General features: G+C 41.0%; 1 protein-coding gene across 12 annotated transcripts in view; it reads left to right on the top strand.

Annotated features, from left to right (window-relative positions):
• Positions 1-19,557, top strand: part of Invs (inversin) — a 139,873-nt gene that overhangs the window by 74,518 nt on the left and 45,798 nt on the right. For 10 of the 12 annotated variants that reach the window (XR_005874129.1, XM_040738495.1, XM_040738494.1 and 7 more), the window contains 2 exons: positions 10,003-10,176; positions 15,512-15,679. Coding sequence is in view for 11 of the 12 variants with exons in the window: in XM_040738495.1 (XP_040594429.1) it covers positions 10,003-10,176; positions 15,512-15,679 (342 nt within the window). In the remaining variant the exon portion in view is untranslated. Of the gene's footprint in view, positions 1-8,328; positions 8,370-8,413; positions 8,733-10,002; positions 10,177-15,511; positions 15,680-19,557 lie in introns of those variants that run through there. The other 2 variants (XM_040738515.1, XM_021232273.2) reach the window with 2 other exon arrangements.

Below are 19,557 nucleotides of genomic sequence, written 5' to 3'. Positions count from 1 at the left end.
AGCCAGGATCTGCTTCAATCCGGAGAGATGTTCTTGGCTGATATGTGGTCTGGCTGCTCTGCCAGACGGATGAGCATCTTAAACTCAGAAAATAGCAAATAAGGCTCAGAGTCTGCCTTTGGAGCATTCTTCTTAGCCTTTGCTTAGAATTGTCACATAACCATTCTAAATGTTTCCAGAGATTTGCTCAAGATGGCAGGCTAGTGATACACTCACCATCATAAGCAATTAGAACACTTTTTCATAATGCACAGCATTTGAGCTTGACCACCAAAGCTTAAGGAAGGAGAGACTGTGTCTGCCATTAAGAAATACAATGCAGATTCAGTTTCATTTTTAGAGCTCAGTGAACTCGTATCTCTTGATAACTTGACTTTTATAACTATTTGCTTTCGTGTCTTATAAAAATTCACTCTAAAGACCAAGAAACCAAAATACAGCAGACACTTAAATGAGCTGAGACAGGAAAATTGTCCAAGGACAGAAACATTTAAAGTCTCTGTTTTGTATGCTAGTGTAATCTCCTGGTCCAGGTTAAAAACATATTGACTTTCATTACACAGAACCATTTATGTATTCACTGAAATTATGTTTTTATTTCAAGTAAGATGTAATGGTTCATATTTCCAGTTTATGTACTTTCATTTAAAAATAATAATGAATACTTTAAATACTAGATAAATAGGTTTTATGTTCCTTATCATATCATTCTAGACTGTCTACCTATTTAATCATATCTTTAACTTCTTAATCTGTACTCCATACTACAATAATATTGAATTGTAAGAAGAGTCTCAGATTTGATTTTGCCCCATATGCAAGCTAACAAGTTGGTCTCTTACTATTATTGCATGGATGTTTAAAATAAACATTAGACTCCAGAGTATAGACAATGGAGTTTATTATTCACAATACAGCAGAAAGCCTGAACTTCCATGCTTATAATGGTTTCCTTTGCCCCTAAGAATTCTGGGAGAGTTGGAGAGCAAAATGAATGGTGTGCACACTGAGCTTTCATCACAGCTGAGCAACACTGAGCTCTAGGAGTCGTCCATTTTATTTTAACCAGTGTGAAGGCATGACCTCATCCTTCCAGCTGTGTGTTGCAAACATGCCCCTGGGAAGTTTCCTAGGTAGAGTGGTCAACAGTCCTGTGTCTGACTAAGTCAACTGTGAATAAGTACCATAGGAGGCAGAGGACCTTACGTCAGACTTCTAGAATACAAGTCCAAGGCCAGTTTATCATCTGTCATGACCCAGGCAAGAGAACTTAATGATGAACTTTGACATCACAGTCCCCACCCCAAACCCAGTGAAGGAATCTGTTCTGGCCTGCTCTGATCAGTATGTAAACATGTAAGAGGTACAAGTCAGGATCGCAGACACTTGAAGCTTCAGTTGGCACATATGACGTACCCTAAGGCTTCATATGCACCAGGGGAACATATGGACTCGTGTTTGTTAGATTTAAGGGGGTGTTCCTGTCCCTGTGCTTCTATACATGTAAATGCATCCATGTTGTTGGGTACTGCTGAGGACCTCCCACCAAGGACATCAGTCAGAGCAGAAGAATAGGAACTGCCAACATTGATAGGCATGCTTGTTTATACATGGGTGGGGGTGGCAAACTCCCCAGTAGGTCAGTCTAGCCTCCACTTCCATGCGCTTGATATGAAAGCCATCTTCATTTTGTCAGAGTCCAGTACTAGGTCCAAAAAGCAGAGTACTAGTTGATCTGTCCCTGCATCTTACAGACTCTGCAGTACCTTCCCAGGTCCTGAAGTTGCCTTCCCCCTTTAATCACAAAACTAGTGACTCCTGTCTTTTTCTAAAGATATTGTACACGTATATATAAGTGCCACAGTACAGCCAACTTTACAAGTTATCCCTTGACCTTCACACCTGTCCTGTGGCAACTTGAAATAGTTGGTTTTCTTCTCCCATTATGTGAATTCTGTGGATTGACTTCAGGTCATCAGGCTTGAAAGCAAGTATCTTTCACCCACTGGAGTCATATTGTCAGCCCATGAGTCCCGTTTTAGTAGACACAACTTCACCTTCTTTGTAACCACCCCTACATGTACCTTCATCAAAAGGACATGTGTATATGGAATGAACACATACTGATAATCTGGGCTGCCAAGGAAGAATCAGAGTGCAAGGCATTCAGTCCTGCGGTCATTGTGGATTTTTTTTATTCCAGAACCATATCACTTGAGGAAATTAATCCAGATTAATAAACCAGAATACACTGTGAATCTCTAATACCCTTTTTAGCCAAAGTACCACTAAAGGATATGTCAGTCAAAACCAGCCTGAAATGACTTTTAAGAAGAAAATGTCTTAATTGGTAATAGACAGGATAGAATGACAGTTTTTTAAAATAGGCATAAATAATCCCAACCACATTTGTTTTTATCATCTCCCACAAGAAAGGAACTCTCTAGGGGAGGGCACATTTGGTAGCCATATTTGTATTATAGGCTAGGAGCAAACAAGAGATAGTACTAGAGGTATTTTTTTAATTGACTTTCAATTGTCACAGCTCTTAATAATCCCAGATAGCTGTTGGTCCATTGCTGAATGGCCTTCCTGAATAATGAAATTCCATGATCAGACCACGGTTTAGAATCAAGGACTTGTCGTGGTTAAAGTAGGACAAGTTACTGAAACAGTAGCATTGTGATCTGACTTGTGTCTACAGTGGCAAGATGGAAGAAGGATTCAAGATTGCCAAGGATCGGCGATGCAGTGCTCCATTAGCTTAACCTTCTTCACCAAGCGACAGACACGAGTGCCCTATACAGTGACATCTTCTGTATCATAAACATACATTTTACTTTGTGCCTAGTCTACCATGGTGGCATCATCCGTGTATCAAGTGCAATGATAGCTCCAGATTGCCGAAGACTAATGACTCGGGTGATCTAAACTTGTTATAACATCTTCTTAGAGAGCAGGCCCTTATCATATACATCAACACAAACTATACAGGCTTTCTGACTGTCAACAACAATTTGTTCCCATGGTTTGCAGCACCAGAGGAGAGTGTATTTAATCTAGCATCTATAGTCTTCCACATGGAAGACTTTATCACTATAGCATTGACAAAAAACCAAAAACTAAAGTATGACCAGCCCTTATTGCCTGAAGAATGATGATTTCCATCTCAGCCTGAATAGTCTTTTTAGTCAGTTAGCTTTCCAGAATTTTCCTTATGGTTAGGCAGTCATGGCCTCTCTCAATGGATAACATCAGGCTGTGACTGAGTTGAATCATTATTAAAATAGGTCAAAGCCTTTAAGAGAAATTCTGTGAAGGAAAGCACCATGAAGCCAATGACTTTGCCCCAGAAAGTGGTCATCAACTATGTCCTGCATTAGTCTTCATAGCCAGACAAGCCAGACTGCCACAGAGCTCGTGTTCACAGCCCAGTAGGCTGGGTGCTGTTAGGCAGTGCGAGGCGGATGCTCACATGTGTCTCAACCAAGTGAACACCCAGTTTCCATCTAAACTTCTGTGCCAAATGGAAAGCTCTCATTCCTCTCACTGTTACTTCTGCTCTGGAGACTCTGGTGTAGCGGGCACACGCACATGCCTTTTATCTCGCTGCTGTATCATTATTCTAGCTCCCTCCTGCCTGCCAGAGGACAGTGAGGAAGCACAAAACCTGTTTGGGCATCTTGCCTTAGTCCTGTTTCTCACCCTTCAGATTTGTTACCAGAGAGGCTAATGGAGTCAGTCCTTTTACACCCCCTCAGTCACTACTTGGACACAATGTCAGGGAGATGTCCCATTCCTGATCATGAGGAGAATGCAGAGTCCTTTCCTTGTTTTGCAAGTAAACTATATCGACTTTTAAACTCTTCTACTGCCTTGTGTGTTCTGGGATGGATTTGTACCTTCTTGCAAGGTAGTGTGTTCACTGGGGATACTGTTCATCTAAAGACCCAAGACTCCCTAAGAAATAAAAAGCTTTCCTACAGATGGCATAGCAAGTAGCATGCACATGTTTGTTTGTGTAAGTTCCCCTGTTTCCAGGTGACACAGAGGTGATGCAGATGACACACATGAGCAGAGCCCACAGTGAGGTTTGCGAGATACCAAAGGAATGCTGAACATTGAAACGCTGCAACTTTTAGTAAGCATGAGGCAAGCCTTCTCTCTGTCCCGGTGGTGATACTATCTCATTTTTAAGAGTGTTCACTGCAAACTCAACTCGGAGAAGTGATCCCAATAAACCAGGGTCAAAGCTTTGCGTCTGACCCCTCACAGCATCCGAGGTCAGGGCATACTCCCTCTCCTGATGTAACTGTGGTACTTCCAAAGCTCGTTTGCATTTGCAGCCATTACAGAAAACTTTCACTGATTACTGAAAATTGTGACCTATATACTTCCTAGGGATAGTGTTTCTTTTTCAAATTTAATATGGCAAATGCCTTGAATGTTTATAAATATGTAATTATAAAGATATCATTATAATTAATAACAAATGCTTCTATTATTTCCATTTCAATGTAAAATAATGTATTTTTATCTAATGTTGTTAACATTTAGAATGAAATGTGACAGAATGCCTTCTCTACATTTATATTTGCTATTATAAATATAGCTATAATATTTCCAGTGCAAAATTAAATGCAAACCTATAAATGGACCAAAATGTGAACATTTGTATATGTCAGTGAACAGCTGTTTTCTCCTCAAGTTCAGTGATGAGTAGGAGTACTGGGACCATGCAGAGAGAAGAAGAATTCAGAGGTCAATGGGAGGAAATATGTAGGTCCCAAAGTATGTTTTGGGGGAGAGCATTGTCTTCTATTATCTCTAAGTTTGGCAAAATCCAAGGCATTGAAGCTGCATTGCTGCAACTGAGGAAAAGGCAAATGGCCAAGATACTCAGTAGCCTGATGAAGAGAAAATGGAATCCTTATGGCAGGACATGTGGAGTGAGGGTCCCAAGTGTTGTGAGAAATGAGTGATAAAACCTTCACTGTGACCAGACAGAAGGCATAAAGAATATGAGGTTAGCCACATCTTGCTCAAGCAAAGACTCCTTTTTTTCTACCAAGTGATTGAAAGACCTTTGTTATTTTGTTGAAGCAAAGATTGTACTTAGAAGTTCAGGATTCTCTAAGATTAGTCTACAATTCTAGAGTTTGATGCTTGGAGAACTGGCAAGAATAGGACAACAGCCAACCTCAGGACCAGAAAACTGCCTATTAACTGAATGACTGTCACTATGGTGTCCCTAACAACATAGGAGACAAAGTCCAAGAGAATGCCATCAGGTGGTTTCTTACACTGGACTAGGATCTATGTGGAAGCCAACCAAAGGGTGAGTGGAGAAAAAAAAAACAAGCGATAAAAAAGAGTAGAGAAGAAGCTTCCCTTCAAATATACTTGAAAGCTATGAATTGCATACGGATTACATGCCTTAATCCAGGAATTATACATGGATTGCATGCTTTAATCCAGGAATTGTACGTGGATTGCATGCCTTAATCCAGGAATTGTACTAGATTGCATGCCTTAATCCAGGAATTGTACATGGATTGCATGCCTTAATCCAGGAATTGTACATGGATTGCATGCCTATAATCCAGGAATTGTATTTGGATTACATGCCTTAATCGAGGAATTGTACATGGATTACATGCCTGTAATCCTAGCACTCTTAGGAAGCTGAGACAGCAGGATACCCACACCTTTGAGGCCAATCTGGTCTGTATAGTGAGTTTAAGGTTAATCAGGACTAAATGGCAAAGACTCTGTCTCAGTTGTAATAGTGGTGATAAATAATAGTAATAACAGTAGTAATAATAATCTACTTGTAAAAAAAACAACAAAATATATGAAGAAACTGAAAGTTGAAGAAATATCAATACAATTTGGTTCACAACTGAAGGCAAGGACTGTTCCTCAATCTGTCAGTTGCCAATAGTTAAAAGTAGGGAGGACCAGGGCCAGGAGCCCCTCCCTGATCCGTGATTGGCTGTTGGCAGGCCCACTGCAGCTACCACAGCTGCTGTGAGATTGTTGCAGTAACTATGGCATGCCTGAAAAGTAACATTTGCCAGCCCTTCTTCCTGTCGTCTGGTTCTTACATTCCTTCTGCTCTCTCTTCTCCAGTATTCTCTAGGCTTCGAGAGGATGTAGAAATGTCCTGTTTAGGGCTAAGAACTCAACGATCATTTATTCTAAGCATTGAACTTCCATGAGTCTTTGCATTCTTCATAGTTCACTGGAAAGGAAAACTTAAGGTTGAGAGTACCGTTTACCTATAGGTATACACATTAATATTTAGGGTTCAGATTGGTACCGTGATATGTCCAAACCAGTGGCCACACAGATGATCCTGGTTAAAATCACTGAGGCACAAAACAAAATAAAGCAAAAGGGATTAATATGGGAAGAAGAGCTGTGGGGAAGAGTGAGGGTTGACAGAGATAAAAGAAGAGAGGAAATGAAGTAGACATGATGTACTAAGTATGTGTGTGAAATTGTCATAAACAAATTGAATGAATAAAAAGGAATAAATAAAAGATAAAGGGCAAGGGATCTGAATATTAGCTCATTATTAGAGAAAGAGCCTAAGGAAAGCAACAAGATTGGTATCCAGAGTGTGTAAAAATATTCCAGTAAGAAAGACAAATAACTGAGTTCCCAAATTAGCAAACAACACAAAAAGGCTATTCACAAAAGATGAAACAAATAGCCAACAAAATATTCCACATCAGCTAAGGAAGTGCAGATTAAATTCATGATCAAAACAGCACTTGTACTAATTAGGTTGGCCAAAGTCAACACGTTGACAAAACCAAGTGGGAAAAAGTTGTAGAGAAACAAGAATTTTCGTGTTTCTGTTGAGAATGCAAATTGGGACTGCTCTTCAAGAGAGCCCAGAAATTCTTGTACACTTCCCGGGAGATATGCACAAAACAATTCATTATAGCACTGATTGTGAAAAGTTAGAAATGTGCTAAGTATTCCTCCAGAGGGAATAAATACACATTCCTATAACAGAATGCTTCTCTAGAGAAGATGTATAAGCCAAAGCAACCTGAAGAAACCTTTAAATATGTTTCTTTGAGTCAGAGATGGCCAGTGACCCAAACAGAACCATTTGTATAAACATAGTACCTTCCAATTTATGAATATACATGTTTGTATGAAGTAAAATATGAAAAAGTAATGTAGAAATACCCAAGTCAGCATGGTACTCTCCCAAGAGGAAGAAAAGGGGTGGGACATGCGAAAGAGCATCACCTGTAATCGTTAGGCTTTATTCTGTATGTATGGAATATGTATGTACCTGTCTGTGGTTTGCATAGGTGAACGCAGGTGTGCATGCCCATGTGTGCATGCGGAAGCCAGAGGTCATTAGCAGGTGTCTTTCATAACCACTTTAAAATTTTAACAGGGTCTCTCACTAAACCAGGAGCTCAGTTGGTTCATTCATCTACATGTCCAGCCAGTAAGCACCAGGACCCTCTGTCTCCACCTCCCCCAATGCGGGGATTACAGGAGAATGCCTCCATATTCAGCTTTTGATTTTTTGTGGGTACTGGGGATCAAACTCAAATTCTCATACTTGCAGGACACTTTAGCAACTGAGTCATATTCCCAATCACTGTTATGTTTTATTTTCTTAAAATAAAAATTTGAATGCAAAATATCAAAGTAACTTATTCAAAATGTTCATATCATTATTACTCAGATTAAATAACTGGATGTATGCTTCTAAAACAGTAATTGTTTTCACATACATATACTCATGCATGCATGCTTAGGCACCCAAAATACATGTGCACATGTACTCACATCTGTACCCACACATATAACCCATGCACACACAACAAATAACTTACAAAATTAAAGAAATTGATTATTTTCTTCTCTGCTACACAGCCACATGCTCAGGTCTTCTCATCTTAGTTCTGAAAGTTCTGTGGCCCGCTGCTCGTTTGCAGAGGTTGAATCTGCATATAATTGGCATTTAATAAATGTTTGCTTATGAGACCCAGAAGGTTAACATCGGCCCAAGTGATTCATATTGTGTCTGGCCCCAGCTGTCACAGAATACCTGATGGGACACTGTCTTCCAAAACTAGAGTCTGCTCACAGAGCTGACCCCTCCCCAGATTGCTCTCGGCCCGGTGTTGTAATCTGTGGGTAGAACGTGGGCCAGTTCCTCAGTGTGGGGAAAAAGACGAACCGCTATTTCTACCACTCCCGCTACCTTGGCTCTTGGTTCTGTCCCTAGCCACTCGCTGCACTATAAATAATGATGACCACACCTTTCTTTCTGCCTCCCTTTACCTCCAGCCGTTCTGCACCTCACCGTCTGCATCTGCCTTGCTGGCCAGGTAAGTCTTGATAAGGTCCAGATCTGACGGGAAGCCCGGTCCTGGCAAGCACTTGCTAGGCGCTCAGTGGAGCGTTTCAAGTATTCTCCAGATACTACCTGTCTTGTTTCAGGCGTGTAATAAGTCTGCGCCGTTGTTGCCTCTGGTTTACATGTGAGATGCAGGAGGGGCGTGCTTTAATCTGTAGCGTTTTCCACTATACATCAGTGTGGCACAACCATGAGGTTTACGGCAAAAGTCCTGTCCTAACTGCCTGCGTCATAAGAAGGGTTAGCAAATGTCTGTTGAATGGATGAAGGAGCAGCTGTTACTGCTGTGTACCATGTGGGTAGCGAAGTTTGAGTCCCCGGAGTAACAGAAAACGTAAGTATGCCAGGAACCTTGCTGTGTGCCTAGTGGTCACTGCTATCAACTCTATGACTTTCCTTCCACTTCCTATTTCCTGATTCCACAGCCAAGATGACTGTCTGAATATCTCTAAAAGGTCATAAGGAATTATTCTGTAATACTTGAAATGTTATGCTCAGAAAGGTCAAACATTATTTTTTGGTATGAAGTGTCATACCAATTTTTTTTCTCTCTCTCTAACTGAGCACTTTTTTTTTCTTTAAAAAAAAAAGATGGCAGGAAATTTAGAGCAGGGCTCCCTCTTGAGGAAATTTACAACAGAGCTCCCTCTTGAGGAAATTTACAACAGCGCTCCCTCTTGAGAAAATTTACAACAGGGCGCCCTCTTGAGGATCTTTCATGTATTAGAGTTGATACAGTAAAATAGGCAAGTCTTGGGAGCTGAAAAAAAAAAGCTGGAATCAATGAAGCTTTCAAAAGAGCCAATACCAGTTATTTGAGAATTAAGCTCTTCATTGATCTGATCTCACAAGCAGCTGTAAATAAGAATTTTTAAGTGAAAACAGAAATACAGGAGCTATTTCATTTCTTCATGCCCAGTACATCATATAATTTACTTATATTTATCAAGTACTTGGTTTGTACCGGGGACTACACGGGTACGGTAGTCAATGAAGCATAGTCTTTCTCTGAGGCTTCCTGTCTGTTGTCTGTGAGGGGCATGACAGTAAAGAGATCGTAGAAAGAGTGTGTGTTATAGAAATCCAATGAACCCTGTTGGGGCAGCCAGTCAGCACCATACATATTGATGCTACTAGATAGTAATTTGGAAAATACACACAACCATAAAATATACAAAATTAACCCCCCAATTTGGCTCTTGGTAATTTACTTTTGTGATAGGGAGAAAACTGAGTATAAAACAATGTATATTGAAGCATTTTCTATAATAGATATTTATAATTTAAGGCTTTATTGTCTGCATGTCCAGCAATAATAGACTAACATTCTAAACACCTAACAATAACAACTTGGCTAAATAAAACATGTTACATCACCCAATAAGTGCTGGCCAGCCACGTGTAAGTTATGTGTGTGTTCAAACGTGATCAAGAGAAAAAAGAAAACATAAAGCAACCACTATCTTAGTGTGGTGATATTATAATTTTTCCTTTTATTAACTTTTCTGCATGGTATACTCTGTGAAGGTGGTTAAAATACTGAAAACATTTCGAACTGGTCACAAAGTAAATTCTTAATCTCTCCTTTTCTTGCTTTCATCTAGGGAAATTACCGCTTTATGAAACTCTTGCTTACGCGCAGAGCAAACTGGATGCAGAAGGATCTAGAAGAGATGACACCGTTGCACCTGACTACCCGGCACAAGAGCCCCAAATGTCTAGCCCTTCTGCTGAAGTTCATGGCCCCTGGGGAGGTGGATACGCAGGACAAAAACAAGGTAATGGGCAGTCAGGGTCAGACAGGTGAAAAAGAAAGAGCGTACATTGCCACCATCCCTGGGGGAGGGCAGCTCCATGCGTCCAGACATCCCAGCATCTTCTAAAGGTCTACCGTTACCCTGCTAGCCACCACATGGTAGGTAGGATCACCCTTTGAAGGGTGGAGAATCTGAACCTTAAGAGGATTAAACTTTGCCCAAGATTCAAGTGACAAAGCTAGAATCCAAACCCAGGCCTGTTTAACTGTAAAAAATTTTCTGACATTTGTCAGAAACTCACCACAGTCCCTGTGGGCACCTGGACTCACAGTGACACCTTCCCATGCACGGACTAGACACAGAGCATCTGGACTCATGGCGGCTGTCTGCCCATGCAGTGGGCTAAACACGTAATGGCTTTCAAAACTGCACTGTTGACAGCAGCCTCCTGGGACTCTAATCCAAAAGCCGCCACTTACTCCATCCGCTTATGTCATGGTTTTAGAATGCATGGAAAAGGTAACTGAAGGGAAAATGAGAAGGTGCAGACTAATTGCTTAGCACAGTGCCTCATGCAGGATGCACTCCTCAAGAGTGTTTATCATGAACAATTACTAATAGCGTTTCCGCTCTGACATCTGCCTTCTCACCTCTGCTAGGAATTTTTTTAACTGTCCTTGCTCTTAAATTTAAAAAGTTGTTCAAGCTGATCATAGCTTTGCTTATCCTTCTTTACAGGAAAAAAGTGTGGTCATTTGGTAGACACAGGCAGTAATCTTTTTCTTTCCACTGTGGGCTGGGCCATAGTCTTGTTAACACCGATGACCCCGTGGGTTTAAAATCCTTACGAAAATTATTCTTGCTGCTATTAGTTTTTAAAGATTTCCTAAATGTGTGTGTGTGTGAGAGAGAGAGAGAGAGAGAGAGAGAGAGAGAGAGAGAGAGAGAGAGTGTTTATGTGTCCATGTGATCGCAGGTGCCTTTGGAGGCAGGAGAGTGTCAGATACTCTGGGCCAGGCTAACAGGTCACTGTGACCCACCTGATGTGGGTGCTGGGCACTTGTGACTGGTCCCCTGCGAGGGGGCGGGCACTTGTGACTGCTGAGCCATCTCTCTAGCCTTCTCTGTCCTCTTTTGCTGCCACTGTTCTCCGTGTAGGTTCGACTTCTCTCTAGCAGTCAGCTGCAAGATCAACTCTTACTTCGCAGCCATGCATTAATGTGTCCCCACTCACAGAAGCTGAGTGACAGCATTTTGCTAAATGATCAATTATATTTTATGCATATCGTACTACAGCAAAAATAAATAGAAAATAAAAAACAAAAGTGTACAAGATGTAAGTAGAAACCATTTAGTCTTGGGCTAAAGTCTTATATTTGAGTGCACATAACCTGTACAATCATAACCTAGGAAAAGGACAGAATTACAGATGCCATCCGTGTTTATTAAAAAGGTGGTAATAATCAATTAATGTTAAGTATGATTTTTCTGTGACCGTCAGTCGCTACTAAAAATAGCAATGAGTTGGGGCTGGGGAGATGGCTCAGCACTCAAGAGCACTCGATGCTCTTACAAAGGGTCAGAGCTCTGTTCCCAGCACCACACCAGGCAGCTCACAGCAGCCTGTAATTCTAGCTCCAAGGGATCCAGCACTCTGCTCCGACCTCCTGGAGTTCACAGAGCTCACAAAGTAAATAAATATAAAATGAGTCTTTTAGAAAATAATGTGTTAATGATGACTTCATAATATAATAAAGGCCTATAAATGAACTTTGAATGAATACCATGGATGTTAGTTTTTTTAAATTTTCATAGCAAATGAGCTTGGTTCCCGCTCATTAAATTATCCAATTTCGGATGCATTGCTGAGTGACAGAGAGGATGTGATGTACACCCAAGCATCTCTGAGTCTTCCATGGTGACTCTCCCCATAGGAGGCATGTTAATAGCAGTGGTAAAGGTAGTTTTCAAGCAATTTCACTGCATCCAGAATTACCACCTTAAGCTTTTATTTCAAATAAAGAAAATGCATGTATAGTTCTTACAGTATCTTTTCATTAGTAGCTACATTTAGCTATTAACATATAAAATTATTCTTAAATGTAAATGTGCTATGCTGAAGAATCCCAGATATGTGAGCGCCTGTGGCAGACTCTCTGTAAACATGAAAACTGGCTGGCCCTGAGCTTTTTTTTATGGTGGGAGACTTTTAACAGCTGCTTCTAATTCACTAGGGTTATAGGTCTACTTAAACTGATTATCTGATGTTGATTTAACTTTGGTAAGTGCTATCTATTGTGAAAATTATCCATTTCATTTAGATTTCTCAATTTTGCGGAATACTGGTTTTTTTTTTAAGTATGACCTAATGATTCTCTGGATTTCCTCACTGTCTGTTGTTATGTCCCCTTTTGCTTCTGATTTTGTTAATTTGCATGTTCTCTTCATCTTTTAGTTAGTTTGGATAAGGGTTTGTCTATCTTGTTTATTTTCTCAAAGAAACAACTCTGTTTCATTGATTGTTTGTATTGCTCTCTAGTTTCTATTTGATTGATTTCAGCCTTGAGTTTGCTTTTTTCATGATGTCTACTCCTCTCGGGTGAGCTTGCTTCTTTTTGTCCTAGGACTTTCAGGTGTGCTGCCACGTTGCTAGTCTGAGAACTCTCCAGTGTCTTTATGCAGGCACTTAGTACTATGAACTTTCCCCCTAGCACTGTATTCATTGTGTCCTGTAACTTTAGGTGTGCTGTGCATTCCTTTTCATTGAGTTCTAGGAAGCCTTTAATTTCTTTCTCTGTGTCTGCCTTGACCAAGCAGTCATTCAGAAGAGTGTTGTTCAGTTTCCATGAGTTTATAGGTGTTATGTTGTTTTTATTGTTGTTGAAATCCAGTTTTAGTCCATGGTGGTCTGATAGGATGCAAGGAGTTGTTTCAATTTTATTTTATCTGTTGAGACTTGCTTTGTGACAGAATATATGATTAGTTTTGGAGAATGTTCCATGAGATGCTGAGAAGAAGGTATATTCTTTTTCTTTCCTTTTTTCTTTTGGTTTTCGAGACAGGGTTTCTCTGTGTAGCTTTGGAGCCTGGCCTGGCACTCTCTCGGTAGACCAGGCTGGCCTCAACCTCACAGAGATCCGCCTGCCTCTGCCTCCTGAGTGCTGGGATTAAAGGCTGTGCCACCATCGCCTGACAGAAGGTATATTCTTTATGTTTGGGGGAAATGTTTGTGTGTATCTATTAGGTCCATTTGGTTCATAACATCAGTATTTCTCTGTTTGGTTTTTGTTTGGATGACCAGTCCACTGAGAGTTGTGTACTGAAGTCTCTCGGTATCAGTGTGTGAGGGATCAGTGTGATTTAAACTTTAGTAGTGTTTCCCTTACAAACATGGCTGCTCGTTTGGGCATGGATGTTCAAAATTGAAAGCTGTCTTGGGTCTTTCCTCTGATGAGTATGAAGTGTCCTTCTCCATCATGTTTGATTTGTTTTTGTTTGACGTCTATGTTGTTAGATATTAGAATGGCTACATGTTTGTTTCTTAGGCCCATTTACTTAGGAAATCTTTTTCCAACCCTTTACTCTGAGGTAGTGTCTATATTTTATATTGAAGTGTATTTCTCATGTGCTACAAAAAGAGGGATCCTGTTTTTGCATCCATTCTGTTAGTGTGTGTCTTTTTATTAGAGAATGGAGTTCATTGATATTGAGAGATATTAATGACTGCTGATTGTCAATTACTGTTATTTTACTGGTGGTGGTGGTGTGTGTGTGTGAGTGTAAGTGTGTGTGTGAGTGTGTGTGTGAGTGTATGAGTATATGTGTGTGAGTGTGTGTGTGTGTGTGTGTGTGTGTGCTTACCTTCTTTGGTTTTACTGGAATAGGGTTATTTCCTCTGTTTTTATGGGTGTAGCTGACCTCCTTGGGTTGGAGGTTTCTTTTTAGCACCTTCTGTAGGACTGGATTTGTAGATATTGTTTAAATTTGACTTTATCATGGAATATCTTTTCTCCATATATGGAGATTGACAGTTTTGCTGGGTGTAGTAGTCTTAGAATCTGCTGTCCAGACCTTCTGGCTTTTAAAGTTTCTACTGAAAAGTCGGGTGTTATTCTGATGGGTTTACCTTTATATAGTACTTGCTCTTTTTCCCTTGGTGCTTTTAACATCCTTTCTTTGTTCTGTATGTTTAGTGTTTTGATTATTGTATGGTGAGGGGACTTTCTCTTCTGGTTCAGTCGATTTTGTGTTCTATGCTTCTTGTACCTCTGTAAGTTCCTTCTTTTTTTATTTGTTTTTTGAGACAGGGTTTCTCTGTGGCTTTGGAGACTGCCCTGGAACTAGCTCTTATAGGCATTCCTTCTTTGGGTTAGGAAATTTTTCTTCTATGATTTTGTTTTTTAAAAAATCTGTTCCTTTGAGCTGGGATTCTTCTCCTTTTTCTATTCCTGTTATTCTTGGGTATTATTTTTTCACAGTGCCCCAGATTTTCTGGATATTTTGTGTCAGGAATTTTTGATTTAACATTTTCTTTGACCAATGTTTCTATTTCTTCTATTGTATTTTCAGTGCCTAGATTCTTTCTTCCATCTCTTGTATTCTGTGTTGCTTGTATCTGTAGTTCCTATTTGCTTACATAAATTTTACATCTTCAGAATTCCCTAGGTTAGTGTTTTCTTTATTGCTTCTATTTTCATTTTCAAGTCATTATTCATTTCCTTCAACTGTTTGTTTTTCCCTGGCTTTCTTTAAGGGATTTATTCACTGTCTCCAGTTTTTTGTGTGTCATTTCCTCAATTTCTTTAAAGGATTTATTCATTTCCTCTTTAAGGACCTTTGTCATATTTATAAAGTGTGTTTTAAGGTTGTTTTCTTGTGTGCCACTGTGTTACAGGTCTGATTTCTGAGTTTGTCCTTGTTGTTTTATCCATTGGTTTCTGTTTCCTCTCTGGTCTTTAGGCCTGAGTGAGTGCCTGTGGTTGGGTAAAGGGTCTCTAACTGAGTTGGGGGATAGAATTCTGGCATGTGGTGGTGCAGGGTGCTTCCTCTGGAGTAGTGGGCCTAGATATGGTGATGAGGAGAGGGTGGCTGTTGGGGACAGGCTGGATGGGTTCTGGTGGTCTGCAGGAGGGAGTCTTATCTGGGGTTTTGGGTGCCGGTATGACCCTGGTAAGTAAAGGAGCACTTCTGCTGGAGCTGCGGGCTGGAATATGGTAACAAGGAGGGAGGCTGCTGATGGTTGACTGGGCAGGCTCTGAGAGAATGTCTAGCTCTTAAACCGGGCCTGTCACACAGTAGATGTTCTAGAAGAGTAGGATGCTGAGGTTGTCTTTTTTATTACCTCACTACCTTGCAGCAAACAGCTTTGCACTGGAGCGCCTACTACAACAACCCAGAGCATGCGAAGCTGCTCATCAAGCATGACTCCAATATCGGGATCCCTGACACGGAAGGCAAGATCCCACTCCACTGGGCAGCCAACCATAAAGACCCAAGCGCTGTGCACACAGTGAGATGCATCCTGGTAGGTAGAATGCTGTGCTGGACCCCAAGGCCCTTTTAGCAAAAAAAAATCTAATAGGTACAAAAGCACTGATGTGAGAGACAGGAGACTACGAAGCACGAACATCAACATGCGGACTCCTCATCCCCTGAGAGACAGAGCATCAGCGTAACTGTGCTCCACACTGAGGAAGCTCCCTGTGACCCACTCCCCCACCACCAATCACTCCCACGGTTCTTACTTCTCATTCTCTGCTCTGTTTTGTACATTTTTTGATCCTTTAAATTTTAATTTTTGTGTATGAGTGTGTATGCTTGTGAATGTGCGTATGTACGGGGTTTTGTGTGTGTGTGTGTGTGTGTGTGTGTGTGTGTGTGTGATGAACACGCTTTAGTACTCAGGTGTACACACCCATGGGTGTCTATACCAAGGCCAAAACAAGGCAGTATGGCTCCTCCTCTAGCTCTCTCTCCTGTGACCCTGAGGCAGGCTCTCACACTGAGCCTGAAACTCGCAGCTTCAGCTTAGCTCTCAGGATCTAAGTGTCTCTGCCCCCAGTGCCCGGCTCACAAGCACTCACAGCCAGGCTCGGCCTTTTATAAGGGTGCTGGGAACTAACCAAAATGCTTCCCCAGTCCCCTGCTGACTTCTAATGTACAAATCAGACTTTAAAACATATTCTCTTGTGTATGCAATGGTTACTGTACACATTCACTAACTCCTTTGTCTACATTTTTCTTTTTGTATATGTATGTGTGATATGCACGCACACATTGACAGTGTGTTGATATGGGTGTGAGGGTGCATGTTCATGTGTGTCTTCTTCCATCATCATTTTCCACTTTACTGACTGAGGCAGGGTCTGTTGTGGAAGCCCCAGCTCACTGGTGGGGCTCATCTAGCTAGCCAGGGAGGGAAGAGAGCATAGTGAGGGAATACTGAACCAAAGCAAGACCAGAAACCAGCAGGGCAAGCTCCAAACCCTATGTCTCCAGGTCTGGTGTGAAAGTGCTCTCAGACCCCCAGCTGCTTTCAGCTCTGTAGACTGCAGCACACTTCTCTGCGGCCGTTCCCTCAAGTGACAAGCATGCTACCCACTGAGCCATCGCCTAGCATCATTCCACCTTGAACCTCACATTTTCCTTAGCACTCCTCAGTTCCTGGTATATCATCCTTAGAACTTTCACTTGTATAGAAATAGTGATGGTAATCTGTTGTTTTCTTTTCATTCTGTGACAGAGCCTCGTGTACTTAAGGTCAGCATCAGACTCACTATATAGCTGAAGATGACCTCGAACTTCTGACCCTCCTGCCTCAACCCCTCAAGAGCTGCAATTACAAGCCCTGTGCTGCCGACACCTAATTTATGTGGTGCCGGGCATCACACACAGGGAGCAGGGTGTTGTACACACTAGGCAGGCACTCTACAAACTGAGCTCAACTCCAGTCAGAACTGTGTTTGAAGTGTTAAGAATGTCTCTATGGTTTTTCTTTTTTAAAATTAGAATATAACTGCATCCTCCCCTCCCCTTTCCCCCCTCCCGTGCTTCCCAGGCATCCCCACCTGGCCTCCTGCTTTCTCAGGAGACCTTCGCTTCTCTAACTGCTGCTGTCTTGCTCTTGAGAACTGGTTTTCTTTGTCCACAGTCCTACACACTTAGTTTTCTATTCTTCGTTTTATACCGTTTTTGCTACTTTCTGCCTTTTTTCATGGTTCTTGCAAGTCAAGTCTGTTGCTGTCTTAATGGTCAATCCTTTGGAAGGATTTTCATTTGATATTCTTACAGTTCCATTGCAGTGGGTCTAAAATTTTAGAATTAAAAAAAAAATCCTGTTTGCTGGACAGGGTAGAACATGCCTGTGGTCCTAGCATGTGGGTGGTAGACAGGAAGATCAGGGGTTCATAGTGAGTTCCAAACAGCCTGAGCTCGAAAACCCTCTCTCAATAAAATTAAATAAACAAATAAATCCTTCTTGAAGCTGGGCACAGTGTTGCATTCCTGCAGTTCCAACATTCAGGAGGCCAAAGCAAAGATCCTGAGTTCAAGTCCAGCGTGCACTATATAGCTAGACCTGTCTCAGAACGATAATAGGGCCAGCAAGATGGCTCACTGGATAAAGGCAACTTGCCAAGCCTGAGGACCTGAGTTGGGTCTCTGAGAACCCACATATATATAGAAGAAGAGAACTGAGTCCCACAGGTGTCCTCTGATCTCCATACGTGCACTGTGGCACACAATACATAATATATGCATAAATTCATGCACACATACAATGAATGTAAAAAAACAAAAGTTCCATTTGCTTTATATTCTGATTATTGAATCTTTTAGAAAACAAATAGATATTACATGTTTGCTTTTCTCTACTGTTGCCTTTTGTGTCTCCAGTTAAACGTATTTGGGGCTTTTTCATTTCATTCATCATGTCTCCTAATTTCCTGTTATATTCTCATGTTTGTTTCTCAGTTTACTAAGTCTCTCTTCAGCCGAGTCTAGTCTGTTGTTTTTCCTGTCCATGGATCATTTAATCTTAGTAATTGTACTCTTCACCTCTGGAAGCCCATTTGGTGTGTTCATACCATCCTGGTCATTGTGGTGATTTTTATTTCTGCTCACTTTCACAACTTTTGAGAACCTAGGCATGGCCAACCTTTATGCTATTGCCATCTAAAGGTTAATGATCAAGAACCTTGCAGTTGAGTTGCAACAGATAAATAAATAAATAAATAAATAAATAATCTCTTGAGGTTTTAAGTAAACATACTTTTATTTGGGGGGGGGCTGGCTACATCTGTAGCTGTCCTAGGGTAAAGGCAGTCCGTGGCTCCAGGCTGGACACACCTCAGGTCCTTTGTTGGTGAAATGAGCTGACTTCATAAGGAGCTATAAATCCAGGATGGTCCTTCAGTAGTCAAACTGAAGCAACAGAACTTGGCTCTAGGTGTGACCTAACCTGAGAAGGAATTCTGGGTGAAGAAACTCCTTAGTTGAAGCTGTTCCAAGAAACAGAGACATGAGGGTCCTGGGCTGGTAGTGTCCCTGGCAGCTTGGAAATAAGGATTTTAATTCAAAAAGAGACTTAAGATGTATATTATAATGTCTGTTGCAAAGATCCAGTCAAAGAATGAGTAAGTTTGGTGAACTGTCGACTTACAGAGAAAGCAAACTGAATACCATAAACAGAGGCGTACATTTTTTTCAGCCTCATTCATAAAAGCACTTTAAATTAAACATCAGGGAAATGTCTTTCAGCCTCATTCTAGGAATAGCATGTAGGAAGCTTGACAATACCAAGTGATTAATCCGTGCCTGCATGTGGGGAATAAACACTTTGCATATTATCACAGGTGTGTTCGTTGGTCCAAGCGTTTGGAGAGTGGCTTGACAGTATTCAGTGGAAGGTGCAAAACTCCTTCAGCCAGCAGTGCCTCATTCCATGTGTGGCAAAGAGCGAAATATCACACATTGTGTTGCATGAAGTATGTGAGGAAGACAGTCTTTGCAACATTATTTGTGATTGTGAAAAAAGGTGGAAATAACCTAACTGCCCCTCAGGAGAAAAATGGACAGCTAAGTCCCAGTTTAACAAATGAACTAGAACAGAGGTACTCACAAGTGTGGTGTAGGAAGGAAGAGTTGCCAAAGAGATTACATGTGTGCTTCCACCATGTAAATATTCAAAGCACATGTGCAAAATGTATGTTTATGGATTACTACATGTGTATATAAGTAAAAAATAAATAACCCACAGCTTTAGCCTAATTCATAATAGACACCAAAGCACATTAGGAAAAGTGTCACACGTTTTAATGCAAGCATGGTGGTTACTCTCTTCTGTATTTTTGTATTATTAATAAATAGGAAAGTTAACTGTTAAAGGTTTAGCCCATATACTCG

Source organism: Mesocricetus auratus, unplaced genomic scaffold, assembly GCF_017639785.1.
Source record: "Mesocricetus auratus isolate SY011 unplaced genomic scaffold, BCM_Maur_2.0 Super-Scaffold_6730, whole genome shotgun sequence".
Classification (NCBI taxonomy): domain Eukaryota; kingdom Metazoa; phylum Chordata; class Mammalia; order Rodentia; family Cricetidae; genus Mesocricetus; species Mesocricetus auratus.
This window is presented reverse-complemented; position numbering and strand designations above follow the sequence as displayed.